The sequence below is a fragment of the Lolium rigidum genome, chromosome 7 (genome assembly GCF_022539505.1).
Source record: "Lolium rigidum isolate FL_2022 chromosome 7, APGP_CSIRO_Lrig_0.1, whole genome shotgun sequence".
Classification (NCBI taxonomy): Eukaryota; Viridiplantae; Streptophyta; class Magnoliopsida; order Poales; family Poaceae; genus Lolium; species Lolium rigidum.
The window spans coordinates 42,431,096-42,448,489 of record NC_061514.1 but is presented as its reverse complement, the minus strand read 5'-3'; the positions used below and the strand labels follow the sequence as shown (position 1 = coordinate 42,448,489).

The following is a 17,394-nucleotide window of genomic DNA, read 5'->3' as shown; positions in this document are numbered from 1 at the left end:
GAGAGTTTTCATAGATGGCGGCAGCAGCTAAACCTCATGTATGCAGATACATTGAGGAAGATGAACATATCCCTGGCAAACTTGAAACCGACTGACACACGTTTCCATGGGATTACACCAGAGAAGCCAAGTTATCCGTTGGGCAAGATCAACCTCGACGTTCAGTTTGGGACCCGAGAAAACTACAGGATAGAGAATTTGGAGTTCGAAGTTGTGGATTTCCCATCGCAATATCATGCTTTGTTGGGACGACCAGCATACGCCAGGTTCATGGCAGTACCGCACTATACATATTTGTTGTGGAGGTTGCTCGGACCTAAGGGACCTATCACAATCAAAGGAAGTTTCGCGTTATCCGATAAGTGCGACAAGGATTTTCATCGACTATCGAAACTTTCGGGATGCAAGCGAATATGCGGCACCAAGGTTCACCGATTATGATGTGTTGCCGAAGTAGGGAGGTCTTCCAAGGAGCCAACCTTCAATACAACAAAGGATTCAAAAGAGGTACAGATCCACCCGACAGATCCAAAGAAAACAACATCCATTGCCGCAAACATGGATGTCGCATAGGAAAGCGCGCTCGTCGAGTTCCTCCGTGAGCACTGGAAAATCTTCGCATGGTGCCCAGCTGACATGCCAGGAGTACCCAGGGAACTTGCCGAGCACCACCTCAATTTGGATCCTCTCGCAAGACCAGTTAAGCAACCTTTGCGGCGTTTTTTGGAGCCTAGCCGCAAAGCCATGTTATCAGAAATAGATCGACTCAAAGATGCTGGTTTCATCGAGAGAAATATCTACGAAGCCACGTGGGTAGCTAACCCCAGTGATGGTGCCGAAAAAACACACAATAGTCCTTCGCATGTGCGTCGACTTCACGTGTCTCAATAAACATTGTCCCAAGGATCACTTTCCCCTCCCAAGGATCGATCAAATTATCGACTCCACGGCAGGATGTGAACGTCTTTCTTTTTTGGACGCATACTCTGGTTATAACCAGATCAGATTAAAAGAAGAAGACGAAGCCAAAACAGCGTTCATCACACCTTATGGCGTGTTTTGCTACAAAACAATGCCCTTTGGTTTGAAAAACGCGGGAGCAACATTTTAACGGATGATGCAGAAGTGCCTAGCAACACAGATTGGGAAAAATGTACAAGTCTACATCGACGATGTCGTAATAACGTCAAAAAAGGGGTCAACTTTGATCGAAGATTTGAAGGAAACCTTCGACAACCTCGACAGGTTCCGTCTCCAAGCTGAACCCGACAAAATGCTCGTTCGGAGTTCCTGCAGGAGAACTTCTCGGGTTCTTGGTATCAGCAAGGGGGATTGAAGCCAACCCCGAAAAAATCCAGGCCATCGTTACTATGAGAAAACCAACAAAGTTAAAAAAAATACAACAATTAACGGGGCGAGTCGCAGCTCTGAGCAGATTCGTCGCCAGGCTAGGAGAGAAGGCATTGCCGTTCTACGCATTGATCAAACAGGGCGAAAAATTTCAATGGAACGAAGAAGCAGATAAGGCCTTCGAGAATCTCAAGCAGGCAATTTCGACACCACCAATCCTGGTGGCGCCTAAAGAGAAAGAACCTCTCCTCTTATACATTGCAGCCACACCTCAGGTGGTCAGCACGGCCCTAGTAGTTGAGAGAGAAGAAGAAGGCAAGCTTCATGGAGTTCAGAGGCCAGTATATTTCATCAGCGAAGTATTGTCGCCTTCAAAACAGCGGTATCCGCAATACCAGAAACTGGCATATGGAGTATTCACGACGACAAGAAAAACTGCGACACTATTTTTCGGCGCACCCGATAATAGTGGTCAATGAGGCTCCCTTGTCAAATATACTGAACAACCCAGAAGCTACGGGTCGTGTCTCCCTTTGGGGAATAGAACTTTCCCCTCGGGACATCACGTACGAAAAAAGAAAAGCTATAAAATCGCAGGTTTTACCAGATTTCATTGCAGAGTGGATGGAACTACAAAACACGGGACCTCCAGACTTATCGAGAACTTGGACAATGAACTTCGACGGGTCCAAAAGGTTTGAAGGTGCTGGAGCAGGCGTGATATTGGTATCACCTGAAGGCGATAAGTTGAAATATGTTTTGCGGATGACGTTCCCAAACGCGTCTAACAATGAAGCAGAATATGAAGCTCTCATACACGGAATGAAGATGGCGAAAGCGTGCGGTGCAACCCGATTGAAAATCTTCGGCGACTCACAATTGGTGGCACAGCAAGTCATGAACCAATGCGATGCAGTCAACGAAAGTATGATAGCATACAAAGAGGTGTACAATGAGCTGGAGAAATTATTTGATGGTTGCGAGGTAAACCACATCAGCAGGATGAGTAACGATGAAGCCGACGTTCTTGCGAACATCGGGTCGCAGTGTCTCGCGATCCCTCCAGGCGTGTTTTGGGAAGAGATAAGCGAGAGATCAACAAAGCCAGCAAAAACAAAGAAGGAGAAGAAAGCGAAATCCTCGAGTACCACCAGCGACACGGTAGAAGAAGAAGAAGAGCAGGAGCTAGTCATGATGGTGCAAATTCCATGGATGCCAGGCTTACATATCATACATCCTAAGGAAAACGATACCCGACGATCCAGTTGAAGCAAGGCGAATAATCAGGAGATCAAAAGCTTTCACTGTGGTAAAAGGGGAGTTGTACAAACGAAGTATTTCGGGCGTGCTACAGCGATGCGTCACACCCGAAGAAGGAAGAATCATCCTGAAAGATGTACACGAAGGAATATGTGGGCACCACGCGAGCAGCCGGGCTATCGCGGCTAAGGTTTTCAGAGCAGGATTCTATTGGTTAACAGCTATAGAGGACGCAAAGGAAATAGTGAGAACTTGCGATGCGTGCCAAAGATTCGCCGCCAGACCTCACTCTCCTGCAGCAGAACTTATGCCAATCCCACTATCTTGGCATTTTGCTCAATGGGGTCTTGACATGGTGGGAAAACTACACAAAGCTTCGCCAGGAGGTTATGAGTATATGCTGGTCGCTGTCGACAAATTTACAAAGTGGATAGAAGCAAAGCCGATAAATTCACCGGACGGCGCATCAGCGATTAAATTCGTAAAAAGCATCGTCTTCAGATTTGGAGTTCCTCATAGCATTGTCACAGACAACGGAAGTAACTTCACGTCCAAAGAGTTCAAAGCATACTGCGCAGAGGTGGGGATCAAATTGAGTTTTGCGTCTGTTGCGCATCCACAGACCAACGGTCAAGTCGAGAAGGCCAATGGCATCATATGCAATGGTATCAAGAAACGCCTACTAGGACCATTGGAGAAAGCTCGGCATACTTGGCCAGAGGAATTGCCGAGCGTTTTGTGGAGTATTCGAACAACACCAAATACGGCGACACAAGAAACACCGTTTTTTCTGGTCCATGGCGCCGAAGAAGTTCTGCCGATAGAAATAGAGCACGATTCTCCAAGAGTCACAGAATATGATGAAGTAACCTCGAAAGAAGCCTTGGAGGACGACGTCGATGCACTTGATGAAGCTCGAGATGAAGTCCTGTCACGAGTCGCCAAATATCAACAGGACCTGAAGAATTACCACAGTCGATGATTGCGCCCAAGGTCTTTTCAAGTTGGTGACTTAGTTCCGCGACTCAACCAAAAAGTCACGAAAAACTCGAGTCACCATGGCTTGGACCCTACATCGTCACAGAGGTAATCGAAGGAGGAGCATACAGAATCAAAGACAAGAAGACAGGGATTGCCGAGCCAAATCCCTGGAATGTGGCACAGCTCAGGCGTTTTTACGCTTAGATGCCGAAATATAGTCTACTTTGTAAACATACAATATACTGAAACGCCCGCGAGTTTTCAGACGCACTCTTTTCCTTTTTCGGGGCACCGAGTGGGGCCGGAGAAGGTTTTTAATGAGGCGGGCTCGTGGTGCTGCAATATAATAAAGATAGTGACAATATAATTTCTCTTTATCGACATGCTCAAAGTCTCCGACCCGACGAATTCCAATATAGTTGCTCGAAAAAAGAAAAAGCCTCGCCTTGGTATTAAAATACCTCGTGAGTCAATAAAAATACAAAGCAGTACTCAACAAAATAGCTCGGGGGCTTATGTTAGCCAAAACTACATATTGAATAAATGCCTTGGTTCAAAATCTCGCATTATACAAATACAGCGAATAGCCACCGAAAACACTCGGGGGCTAGACAAATATAGAAATATGATGTTTGCTTCACAGTATAATCACAATCATGATTTACAAGGAAGAATTATCTACCAAAGGAAAAAATAATCAGTCTTGATTCAATATATCATCAAGGGTAACTCTGTTTTCTTCAGGAGCAGCGCCAAGAAAATCAGCATAATGACCATCTGTAAAAAAGTCGGCATCCATCCGAAGAAGGTCTTCAATCATTTCTTCGGCTATAAGTGTAACCCTCGTGTTAATTCGATCAACACCAACTCTTCGGCGCCGTACCTTCTCGTGAACTTTCTCAACAACTTGGGTCAGATCAAGCTTTGAGTGGCAGATCTGAAGCATGATAAGGGCAAATCTGGCGCCAGCTACCAGTTGAGCTCTAACAAAGTTATGGATCCTGTGGGCATCCTTAAATTTCTCCATTAACTCAGGAAGAGTTTTTGGTTGAATGTTCCGCGGAAACATAGAGTTATAAACCATAGACAGGGTCTTGGTACAAAAGTCAAGATACTCCCGAACCTGAAGCGCGCGATCTTGAAACCTGACAATTTGGCGAGTTCGTTCAGGCGTGCCCCAAAATAGTACTCCATGCTCTTTGGCAAGATGAAGAAGCACATTGGACCGAGCTTCGACACGTTCATCCTCAGTAGCAGCATCCAAAAAAGAACCTATTTTTTCTTCAAGAACCGATGCGCAATGAGAAGACAAGCAAAAGGAAAAAGAAAAGCACGACAATGAAACATACCGCCATATCCAAGCTAGCATCCGTCGGCAGTTGAAGCATAGCATTTTCGCGGGAGATGGCTGCGGCAACTTCAGGCAACAGCGGTGTCCTTTTCGATCATGGCATCTCGAGCTTGTTGGAGTGCAATTTTCTCCCTTTCAGAGGATTCTCGAGATTGCTCCATAAGCATAAGCGATTGCTTCTTCACGGACTGGAGTTGTACTCGAAGTTCTTTCAATTCTTCCGCCAGATCCTTACTCGCAGAATCATCAATAAGATTAACGGGGACAGAGGATTTCTTCGGCAAGGACGAAGGAAAAACTTCGGAAGAACCAGGAACTGGCGTATAGTTGTCAAAAATCAACTGAAAAATAGAAAAACATCGACATCAATCATTGGGACAAAGATAGACTTCCATTCATTCTCATAATATATACATGTCTATTACAGCAGAAGGACCTCTAGAAGATCTAATCATCGCCAGGAGCACTATGGCGACAATACCAAAAGGAGGAGGCAAACTAAAAACAAAGCAAAAGAATATGAAACTAGACCTCCGGCCTCGATGAGCTAGGAGTAGAAGGCTGGCTTGATCCCGAGATACGCCAAGATTTTCTTCGAGTTGGGCTTGGCTGCCTTAATCAGCGACCTCCACCTTGATTGCTCTATCTGCTCCGTGTCGCCAACTTTGGCCCAGTCAACAGACTGTTGGCCGTCGGCAACTAGGGCGACGGTGCTTTCAACGGCAACCTTCATGTTCTCATGGCGCATCTTCAGCCCAAGATCTTCGGGAGGATTAAAGCACTTGGCAAGACCAAGGAAGGTTGCGGGTTCCTCTTTCTTCGGGAAGAAGTAGGGGAAAAGCTTCGATAACCCCTGTCCTAGCTTCATCAATGCCCTCTCGCGATTCCGTCCCATGAAATTCAAGGAACGAAACGGCGTCAAGAAGAGGATCATTGTCGGGATCTTCAAGTTCAAATTCTTGGGAGGTTTTATCTGTCAATATAAAAACCCGATCAGCAAAAAAGTGCAGACAGGAAATATTCAAAGGATATGAAGTGGTTCAGATACTTACTGACAAAGCGACGATTTTGCGTCCTTATGCGTTTCGTAATTGCTTCTTCGCGAGCGATTTGCGCAGCTATGTGGTCGCTCAGCGAAGTCTCGGCATCTTGCAGACGCTTCCGAAGATCTTCGACACCAGCAGCATCAGCTTTAGCTTTGTCAGCTTCTCGCCTAGCTTCAACAGCATCCGACTCGGCCTTCTTACGAGCCTCCTCACTTTGCTCTAATTTTTGAGCAAGTGTATTGGCACGTTCATTGACCTCCGCCAGTTTCTCTGTCAAGAAAGTTAAAAACGTCGACAAAAAGATAGCAAGACAACACAAGCAAAAAAAAGAAGTAATGAAGCATTACCTTCAGTTCGTCAGCGTATTCACGGGTACCCAATGAATTGAGCACCAATGCGAAGAAGTTCTTTGATCGTAGGCTATCAAACAAGGACAAAGAAAGGAAATGTCGGCATGAGAAAAAGGGTGACACGAAGAAGTAAATATAGACAGTAACAAGCGAATTCAGAACTTACATCATCCAAGAGAGGGTTAGAAGAGCTACTCGATTGAAGAGTAGGCTCTGGGATCGTTTCAACCCTTGCCCTTTTCGGTGAAGGGACAAGGGGGCTTGAAGGAGGAGTAGCAGCGCCGACGTTCTGTTGAGGAGGCGAATTTTCTTCTCCTTCAACTGGCGTCTCTGAGGCGACCAATGTATGAGACGTACTCGTTCGAGCAGCCACATCGGCCAGTTGGTACTTCTTCTTCATCATCACTACGAGAAAGTGTCGACAACATAAAAAGCAAGATAGACAAACATCTTCAAGTAAAAACAAACAGAGAGAAGGTACTTACGAGCCGATGAGAGTCTCGAGGTATGGATCATAAGCTGCCTTTTGGCGAGAAGGAACAGCTTCTTCGGCCTTGGAGGTGCCTGGAACTTTCGGCGTCATTCCTTTTCCTTTTGTTTTTTGGAGACACGAGCAGGAGGAGGAGATTGAGCCGACGCGGTGGCTTCGGAGGCATCATCCTTTTCGTCGGATCCGCAGATTTTCGAGATTACGCGGGTTCATTTGCAAAAGACGGAGCATCTTGGTTATCGTCGGAGATAACAGCCCTTTCTTCGACTTCCCCACCTTCAGGAAGAGGGGGAAGTGAGACAAGATTTGGGTGGTCCTGTATAAAAGAAGGAAGAATGTCAGAAAGGAGAAACAACACAAATATCACGACAACAACAAATTACGGCAACAATTCTTACCTTCGGAAGCGCATTGGCGGCGCTGTATGGTTGTACGCGATAAGTGGAAGGGATAGAATCTTTCTTCTTGAGAGATGAAATCTTTCGGATAAGCCTATCCAAATCTTTGACTTCCAAATTCGTCGACAAGCGATCTACATCTTTATCGCCAGCATAACTCCAGAAAGGGTTTTTGCGAGCTCGAAGAGGCTGCACCCTAGTCTTAAGGAAATACGCCGTAATTTGGATGCTCGATAATTCTTTTCCGCGAGTATTCCGCAACTCATGGATGCGGGTCATCAAGGCCTCGGTCGAAATTTTTTCTTCCTCGGTGGCTTCTACGTCCCAAGAACGGCGGCGAAGGATTTTCTCGGCACCATCAAAGGGAGGGATATTGTCTTCGAGCGCACCCATGGTTTTCTTCTCGAATATACAACCACTTCTTGCGCCATCCTTGAACGGAATCAGGGAGTTTGACGTCGAAGTAATTGACAGAGGAGCGCACGGAAATAACAACGCCGCCTATATTATAGGCGACATTGGCCGAGCCATTACGGCGACAGAAGAAAATGCGCTTCCATAATGCCCAGTTAGGCTGGACACCAAGGAAGGCTTCGCAGAGGGTGATAAAGATGGAAATGTGAAGGATAGAATTGGGCGTGAGGTGGTGAAGTTGGAGACCATAGACAAAAAGTAATCCCCGAAGAAAAGGATGAATGGGGGCGGAAAGACCACGGATGAGATGGTCAACAAAACTTACCCGATACCCCATTGGAGGGGTAGGGTAGCTCTCCTCACTGGGGAAGCGTAATGCCTGGGGCTTCGTGCTAATCCCCAGCTTCTTCAAGAGATTTAGGTCCTGGTTGGTGATCTTGGACCTCTCCCACTCCGCGGCTCCTAGATCCGCGGCAGCCATTGACGAATCAGGTGTGCTGTGCCTCGTCAAGCGACGCGGTGGCATCAACAATGGTGGAGAAGTGCGGTTGCGAGGAGAGGAGCTTTGAGAGCCGAGGAGCGCGGGAGGCAGTTTTGCGAGAGAAAGCGAGGAGAACGGCGCGAGCGGAAGTGCTCGAGGAAGAAGAAGGGGATCTTATATAGAGGTGCGGTGAAGCGGCGGACCGTTGGATGGAAAAAATATGCGAGAGATGATAACCACGTGGAGATGAGGGTAAAAAAGTATTTTAACATCGACGAGGTTACGGATCGTGTGCCGAAAAAAGGGGAGAACATGTGTCCCCCACTTGCACGACGTGTCCGTTAGATCAGGAATTGGGACCCACAAGGCAGTGAAAGAGGCGGCAATGGTCGGTTCCAAAATAGAAATCGTGGCTATCATCGGCGGTGACGTCGTCAAAGTGAAAGAAAAGCTCGACTACCAAATTTGCAGAGATTATCGACAAGCAAGGATATCTCGAGAGCCTTTGTTCAAATACAAGTTTTTGCCCAAATGCTCGGGGGCTACTTTCAGAAAAAATAAAAATTTCGAGTATTGCAAGATAAAAATGGCGAGAGCCTATGACCAAATGCAAGCATTTGTTCATAGCCTCGGGGGCTACTCCCATCGGGAGCGCTGGTCGCGCACCCGATAAATAAAAAAAAATTATCGAGAAGGATCACAAATATAGCGACAACGGATACTAATCTGTGGAGCCTACACCCAAGCACAAGTCCTTGGATGTAGCCTCAGGGGCTACTCCCATCGGGAACGCTGTTCGCGTGCCCGATGAATTTTTATCAAAACAAAGAAACAGAAGTGAGTATATTTCGAGTTACACAGATAACTCAACATATACTCCCATCGGGAAGACAAAATAAGTCATCAAATATGACTCGATAAAATGTGCTATTCCAAAGCCGAAAAGCACTCGACAATATATTCTCAGAACGCCAAAGATGCGATCAATTTCTGAATGCCGCAAATTTGCGAAGGTAAGACCCCAGATCCGTTCTGCTGGGCGTGGCATCGCCAAAGACTGCGCTTCTGCTACTTTTATCCGTATCAACGGATACGAAGAAAAATCCTAACGGATGCGTTAGGTACTCGATAAATTTGGCCGGGACTCGACGGAATGGTAAGACCTTAAGCGGCACCTGTCGAAGTTTGCACCGGTATCCCGAGATCATGTCCGGGGACGTGATCTTGAAGTAGGTTTTTGCGGATTGCCACTAGAGCAGTTAACTAGTACCTGATCCGTCAGATGAACTAGCCCCAACTACCATTATCCCTGTACAATATAGAATTTTATGTGAAGAAGTATAGAAAAGTTAAAGCTCTCGAATAAAAATAAACAGTGGAGATTTTCCTTGACTCTACAATTCAAGCAAAATCTCGGGGGCTACTGACATAGGCATCCCAAATGGGCCTGCCGAATATAGTACCCGGGGTTTACTGAAGGCCCACTACTCGAAGAATAAGAAGATTCGGAAGCCCAAGATATATTAAGGAAAGATAGAGTTGTAATAGGAAGTGTTATTTGTAATCTGGCGGGATGAGTTAGAAACCGTCCCGGACTCTGTAAACTTGTGTATTACGAAACCCTCGGCTCCACCTCCTATATAAGGGGGAGTCGAGGGACAAAGAAAGGATCGAATCTATTATCAACACAACCCTAGTTTTCATAATCGTCGAGTACTTTTTGGCTGAAACCTTCGAGATCTACTTGCCCTCTACTTCTAACAAAACCCTAGTCTACAATCTGTAGGCATTGACAAAGTAATCCTTTGTCAGGCGGCGCCGCCGCCATGTTCCCCGGCCAATGGCCGATGCAAGATACAAGCAGTTCCCTGTCGACTTTCTCCCCTTCGAGCTTCTCGCCGTCGTCGCCTGCCATGTTCCAAGAGGCCACCTACAGCCAAACGTCTAGGTAAGTGGGCCATCGCACCGACATCCTCCGACCCACTCCGGCCAGTTCTTCATCCTCTCCGGCTCCTACCTCGTCTTCCTCACCGTCTACGACGTCGACTGTCGCCGCTGCGATGTCGACTGCCGCCGCTGCGACGTCGGCCACCGCTTCGACCACGGCGTGTGAGGAAACTGGGCCGTCGGACACCGCCGTGCCAGGCGGGACTGCCGACGCCCCTGTTTCAGTGTAATTTTCCTCCGATCGCCGATCTGTGGATGATCCTTTTGCCGATCAACTGGCCGTATTTGTAGCGGGACGACGATTTATTTGAATTTCGACTATGTCCGACGAACTCCGGGTGGACGACTGAAAATATGGTTCTCCCCACGACTTTATTTCGTCTAATCCGACGATTGTTTCATCCGGATTTCAGCGTGGGGAGGCTAAACGAGTGGAGATGCTCTCAGCCTTAGGCTGGTGCCAATGGGGGCGGGAGTGGAGGCGCTACCGCCCAGTGCGGGGCGAGAGGCAGGCGGGAGAGGGGCGGGACGGTAGCGTCGGGCGGTGGCGCGGGCGCCCGGCGTTAGGGCGCGGTACCGCCCGCCTATAGCCCGCGTTGGAGGCGAGAGTGGGGCGAGAGGGAGGCGATAGCGGTGCTAGTGGGGGCGGTAGGGAGGCGCTAGTGGGGCGAGAGGGAGGCGAGAGCTCGCACTATAGCCCGTGCACTGACACCGTGGGGTGAGAGTGAGATGAGAGTGGGGTGAGAGTAAGAGAAAAGCTGACGTGGCGGGGCGGGAGGCGGGCGGTGCATTGGCACCAGCCTTATATGTAAACCAAGATTGTATGCGATCCTTTGATTCGAGGCCCATTTGACCCTTCAATCGGAACAAAGGATCCCAAGCCATTTTAACTGTGGCCCATACGGCCCATGTTAATAAATTGCTTTTTTGAACGACTGAAAACTGGACGTTGCCAAGAACAAGAACTTGACGGATATGCTTACCACCCATCTTCCTCTGTCTACGATGAACCGTGATCCACTCTGATGCATTGAAAGATTCCAAGAGAAAGGTACAACTTATTTATCGGCTCTTGTCTTTCTCTATATCTCTCAGGGGAAAAGAAATTAGAAGGATAGGGCACGTACCTTGATTAAGAAGCGTAGCCAGCTCTCTTTGCAGACTCTTCTTCCTTTCTCACCTCCGCGTTAGAAGACCATGATGTTAGGTCGCATTTGATTGGATCCGGCGTCACACATAGGCATGACACCGATCGGATGACCTCTTCAGAAGCAGATGAAGACGCCGGTGATGATTCGCCATCCTCATGGTTGGAGTCTAGAGAAACCGCCCAGAATCGCCCCTCCAACGTTTGTCCAAAAAAACCGCTCATCCATCTTTAAAAATCCCATGTAACTTGCATAAACTTATTTAATGCAGCATCGGTTCCGCAAGCGGTTGCAACGAGGCACTATGAATTCCCATTGTTTCCCGCTCATAGATCTGGCTATAAGATGGACCGTCATGCGCCAACTCCAGCTCTCCCTCGCCAACAAAAAATGCCTCACCTCCTTGCCACCACATGGGACATGCTCATCAATGCCGCAAGTGAGTGTTTCCTGTCGTCGAACAACTATTCCACCTTCGGACAACGAGGAGGAGGAGGACATAACAAAGGTGGAGCAGGACGCCATCCTTGCCTCCATCGAAATGGCTCACCGTCAGAACATGACAAAGGAGGAGGACTAGCCAGTGGACCAAATAGGCTAGGCCAGCCGAACCGCAAGACGCATCTTGTCCGCTAACCAACCCAAACAGACAGTAACAATACCGTTTAGGTCCCGCTTTTGGGTCAGCCTGCTGGAGATGCCCTTAAAAAAAAGGAGTAGGTAGTTTTCCCTGTCACAAAGTTTAGGGCTCTGGCAAATATGAAAAGCTGCATGTTTGAAGATTGACTATACACATTTGAGCTGAGAGGATAGGCTATAACTTTACAAATGACAGTCATGCGGTAGGGACACGGCTACGGTCAATGGTCTCATCCCCTCTAATGATGAAAAAGCGACTCGTGCTCGTGTAGCATATCAGAGCACAAATAGACCACAAAATCTTTGGATTCGCACCTGCAACAGATCGCAGACCTCCCGCCAAAACCACCCCCGTCTCCTCCTTTCTCTACGCCCAATGATCAGGCACCGATTAACGCAACCATTACGCACGCTTTCCGCAGCTCACCTCGCAGAATCACCTTGTACTCCACTGACAATCTACCCTACACCGTGCACGGGCCCCTTTACCACCGAAAGGGTTCAGCTACATCGTGGTTTCTGAACACAAGAACACCATTGTGACATTGTCTATGGTGCTAAGTGTACTAGGCCATAGCTTTTGGAAGTACTAACTCACCTCGGTGATGGCAACGGCAGTTGATCATTACGAGACAAACAGGTACGATTAAACTAGATAACTTAGATTAGACAAATGAGAGTCGAATTAGCTACTCTAGCTAGCTGCTCTAAGCGAGAGAGTATTTTGTTGCCACCAAGTGATCAGTGACCAGTGACCACTACACATGTTGGCTTGTTGCAGGTACAGCCCACGCACACTCTCCAGTAGCCACTCCACTCCACTTGACCATCGAGTCTTGGCAAGCGCGGCGCCGCGAGCGAGCCGAGGGCGCGGAGGCCGTGATGTTCACCGACGGCATGTCGAAGCTGACAGTGGGGGTGTGCATCATGGTGGCGCTCAGCCTGGCCGTCTTCCTCACCATCGTCGTCCTCCTCCTCGCCGACCTCTTCTGCTCCCACCTCCGACGCCGCCGCCTCCGCGCGGCCGAGATGGCGCCGCACAAGAGGCCGAAGCTTGGCGTCCCGGCGTCGTCCCTGCCGCACACCGCCGACGACGCGTCGGTGGCCACCACCACCACGACGGCGACGCACGAGGCGCTCTCCAGCACCCCGCCCTTCTACTACGCGCACGGCGTCATGTGCGCGCCCACCCGCAAGGACCTCCTCCTCGCCATCCCCAAGCTGGAGGCCGCCGTGTGGAAGTGGTCTCCCGCGCGCCGCTCCTCGCCGTCGCCGTCGCCGCCGCGGTCCGAGCCCACCGCCTGCGAGTCCTCCTCCTCCGCGTACAGCGACGGCTTCCTGCGCATCTCCAACCCCGTGTACGAGCGGGGCGCCACCGCCGCCCCGGGCGGGTACGAAGAAGACACGCCGTTCGACACGCCTGACGCATCGCCGTCCCCGAATGGGATTACAGAGGAAGATGGGGCTTTCTCGCCGCCGCTGTCCATGATGAGGAAGCTTCCGCCGCTGGGCGTGCTGGCGTGCCCTCCGCCCATGGCGGCGGGCTTCTACGATGGCCGGCCGCCGGTGACTCTATGGCCCGGGACGGTCGCCACCGACGCCAACCGGGCCTCCTCCTCGTCGTCCAACTTCACCACGCGATTCTTCTCTTCGTAGCCGTTCGAGTAACAAACATCTTTTGTGTGTTGTGATTGCTAGCTAGAAGTAGAACCTGATTTGATACATTACTTTGTCATGGTTCAATCATCTCTCCATCTTCTGCCCTGTTCGGTTTTTGCTAGACTTTCCAGATTATTTCTCAGCGCCAGGAAGCACATGCGTTCTTCTGGTCGGATTAATTTCTGAATCAGAGTAGTGCTCGTACCATTCCCTGGAATACTAGCTCCAGCGAAGATTAAAGTCTTGCATTGTTCAGACCTCAATAGTTTTTCTGCTGAACCCTTGTCAGTCGTTCAGAGTCCGAGGACCGATACAGTAGGGAGCCGTTCTGGTACTCGATCAGAGGCGTTGCTCCTTTGTCAGCAGGCTTTGGCATCCAATCCCACCAAAACTGTTTCCTGACCGGGGGCAATGAGTGTAGGTGTGTAGCTAACTCTGAAACAAACATTGGAAACTTAATTTGGCTCCAGGGTGCATATGCTCTCTTAACACAAAATTATATTTTCAAGTGTCAAAAAAAGTTTGATAAAAAATTCTACATCTACGTCTTCACGATATATGTGCATTTGACAAGTTTCACGAAAAACCGATAATTTTTGTGATCTATGTAAAAAAGAGAAAACAATTATTGTGAAAACTCTTTTTTAGCAGAATTTTATATTTTTTACACACACTACACGACAAGTTGAATTTTCATAAAACGATTTTATGAGCATGTAGCACGTAGCACGTGAAGATGTATATGCGAATTTTTTGTTTTATTTTTTTAACATTTCAAAATGTGTCTAATATGCATTTCAAAATAAAGGGAGCATATGCACGCATGTGCAAAATACACAGCTCTCAAAATGTTAGTCCTTAGTTTGCTAGTGCCCATAGACTAGTTACTCAATCATTTCGCATTGAAAATAACATCATAATCTCAAGTATGGATACCATGGTAACAAAATATGGTAAAACAAGAAAAGGAGGAAAATAAACATGTCACCATTGATTATTTTTTATCGTGCTATAGACTCTATTGTCTCTGGGTTTGATCATCGGTTTAATGAAGACCGGCCTTCTCACCTATGAAGATTACCAAGACATAGTTTTTCTCTTGAGAGAGAATTACCAAGATAGAGTTGCCTAGCAAAATGTCCGACGGTGGCTTAATGATTTGATGGTGTGCTACATCGAACGAGGGATATTCGAAAATCTTAATTTGGTGAAACTTAAAAAAGTTAAAATAAAGGTTGAGCTTTGCCATTGCAAGATACTTTTAGATTTTATTTATTTTTTACTCTGCCTACGGCGGGCTTACGCTAGCCTGGACACTTTATAAACGAAAGCTCACAAGTGAGTACATGGGGAGCATTTTACAGTTTTTAGAGGATAGAGAGGGATTAGGGGGGATACTCTCAGGGCGGGTCGTACCCATTACATCAATTATTAAGAACAGAGGAGAGGAAGGGGTGGTATATCTATGAGCCCAAAGTCTAACATTTGCAAGGCATCGGCGAACAACTAAAGTAATGTCTTCTTCCACGCCATTGAAAGTACGGGCGTTTCTTCTCTTCCAGATATTCCACGCAATGGCGGTGTTGATGGTGGTTTCTTCATAGCTTCGGCACCGCGAGGTCCAGAGGTCCGCGAGGCTGGATAGCCCCATTCCGTCGAAGTCGTGGTGGAATAAACACCAAATTTCCCGCGCCTTGGGGAACGGGAGGAGAAGGTGGTTCGTATCTTCGTCGAGGGGGCATGAGAGGCAGGTAGCATCAGCGGCGACGTGGTGCCTGAAGCACCGTTCGTTGGTGGGGAGGCGCCTCTTCCCAACCAGCCAACAGAAAATTTTGCACCTTAGAGGGGCAGCACTCCTCGAGACCTTACACGCCACTTCATCAATCTGTAGCAGCCTGAAAAAATTGGAATGAAAGCTTTTGTTCGAGAGCTTTTTGTTAGTGAGGCGGCACATACAGACATCCGGAGTATCATGGCGTAAAAGCATCGAGCTCAACTCGTTAGCAAGGGCACGGAGGTCGTTCTCAGCAGCCTGCGACGGGCACGGTCCAAGGGTGTCGCAGAAGCTAGAGGAGAAAGCCGCGTGGACACTGATATGAATGCGAGTGAAGTGGGAGAAGATGTTAGGGAAACGGTCTTGGAGGGGAGTGTCTCCAAGCCAAAGGTCAGACCAGAAAGCCATATAGCACCCATCTCCAATAGGAACTTCATTATCGGTAGGTTTGTAGGTTCTACTTCGTTGCTATTACCATTGTACAAAGTGATTATGCTTAAGATGGTATAAAATATTAATGTGCCGAGATTTTGCATCAGTCCTTCTTATGCTTTACACAGTTTGCTCGATCATAAAAAAAATAGTCTCGTTTAGGCAAAAAAAAAAAAACCCCCACACACGGTCTGCTCGTTGGAATATCTTGGGTTCTTCCAAAGGAGTCCGATAGTTTAGACCAGCACGGTCGCGTCGGGGAGACCTGTGGAAAGCCGTGACGTGCAATAATTTATGTGCCCGTTACGAAATGCCTGATCGAACGTGCATGCATGCTATGCTTCGTCTTTGGCATTTTGGGTTTGGCTTCGACCCGCAGGCCAGCCACGGGCACAACACACTTTTCTGTATCTGTTCCACATTGTCTCGGTGCCCGGCTGCCTCTCCCGTGGCTCCTGTTCCTGTGCGCGCGCCTGCGTAGGTAGGTACGCGCCTTGGATTCTTCTCTCTGACCGACTTGCGTTCTGTTGCTTGCAAGCGTTGTCAGAGCCGCTGCCGTGTGCACAGTTTTATAATGGCGACCTGCGTGCTGACTGCGACGCCGCGCACTTGCGTGCTGCCGAGACAGTTTGCATGAAACGGTGTGTAGGCGACGGTATGGATACCTTGAGGAAATTGCAGCTTCCACCAGGTTCAGCTTATTTGGTTGCACAAAACACCACATCGACGAAACTTTTGCAGTCTCCACCAGATCCACATCTAACCAGTTGCAACTTACTCTAGATACTCATTTTATCATCGTTAATAGCTAAACTGACTAGTCGGTCCCACACAGATAAACCCATTTTTAATGAGGTATCGCACCTCCCCATGCGTTGTGTCCACTGTAGGCAGAACACCAAAGGGAAACGGCTCACACTTAGAGCATCTCCAACAGGCGCACTAAAAGTCGGCGCGCCGCACTATAAATGAATGGCGCGCACTAGGCCGAAATCCGCCTCGCCGGATGCTCTATTTTGCAGCGCGTGCGCGGGCGGTAAAATTGCTCCTCCGCCGGGCACGCCAAAATAATCAAACACTCACATATAATCATGAATAAATTATCTACCATAGTTCAAATGGATACACATCACATAGTTCAAGAACGACACATGACGTAGTTCAATAATAACACACAACATATGGTTCAAATGGATTCAAAGTGGAACACATAATTTGCATATCACAAATGCATCTCACACTTCCGCATTTTCCAACTCATCTCGTTTTGCTTCTTCTTCCTCGCCATCTTGGGTTGAAGGAGGAACATTAGGATCCATGGAGGCCACGGATCCTCCCGGTGGTGCTCCCATGACTCCATACACACCACTCACCGAGCCTCCCATAGTCCCTCCGAAGACTCCACCATAGCTTGGTCCTCCCATGCCGGCCATGCCTCCAAAGCTTCCCATGCCGGCCATGCCTCCCATGGTGGGCATGGGCATGCTTCCTATACGGGCGTTTGGACGACGACGCCTTCGGTTTCTTGGGCAGCGCCGGCGCCTTCTTGGCGGCTGATACGTCTCCAACGTATCTATAATTTCCGATGTTCCATGCTTGTTTTATGACAATACCAACATGTTTTGTTCACACTTTATATCATTTTCATGCATTTTCCGGAACTAACCTATTAAC

General features: G+C 48.3%; 1 protein-coding gene across 1 annotated transcript; it reads left to right on the top strand.

Moving 5' to 3' along the window:
• The first annotated feature begins 12,737 nt into the window (after window positions 1–12,737).
• LOC124673992 lies at window positions 12,738–13,511 on the top strand. Its single transcript, XM_047210035.1, has one exon. The coding sequence runs from the start codon at window positions 12,738–12,740 to the stop codon at window positions 13,509–13,511; it is 774 nt and encodes a 257-aa protein (XP_047065991.1).
• Window positions 13,512–17,394: the final 3,883 nt, after the last annotated feature.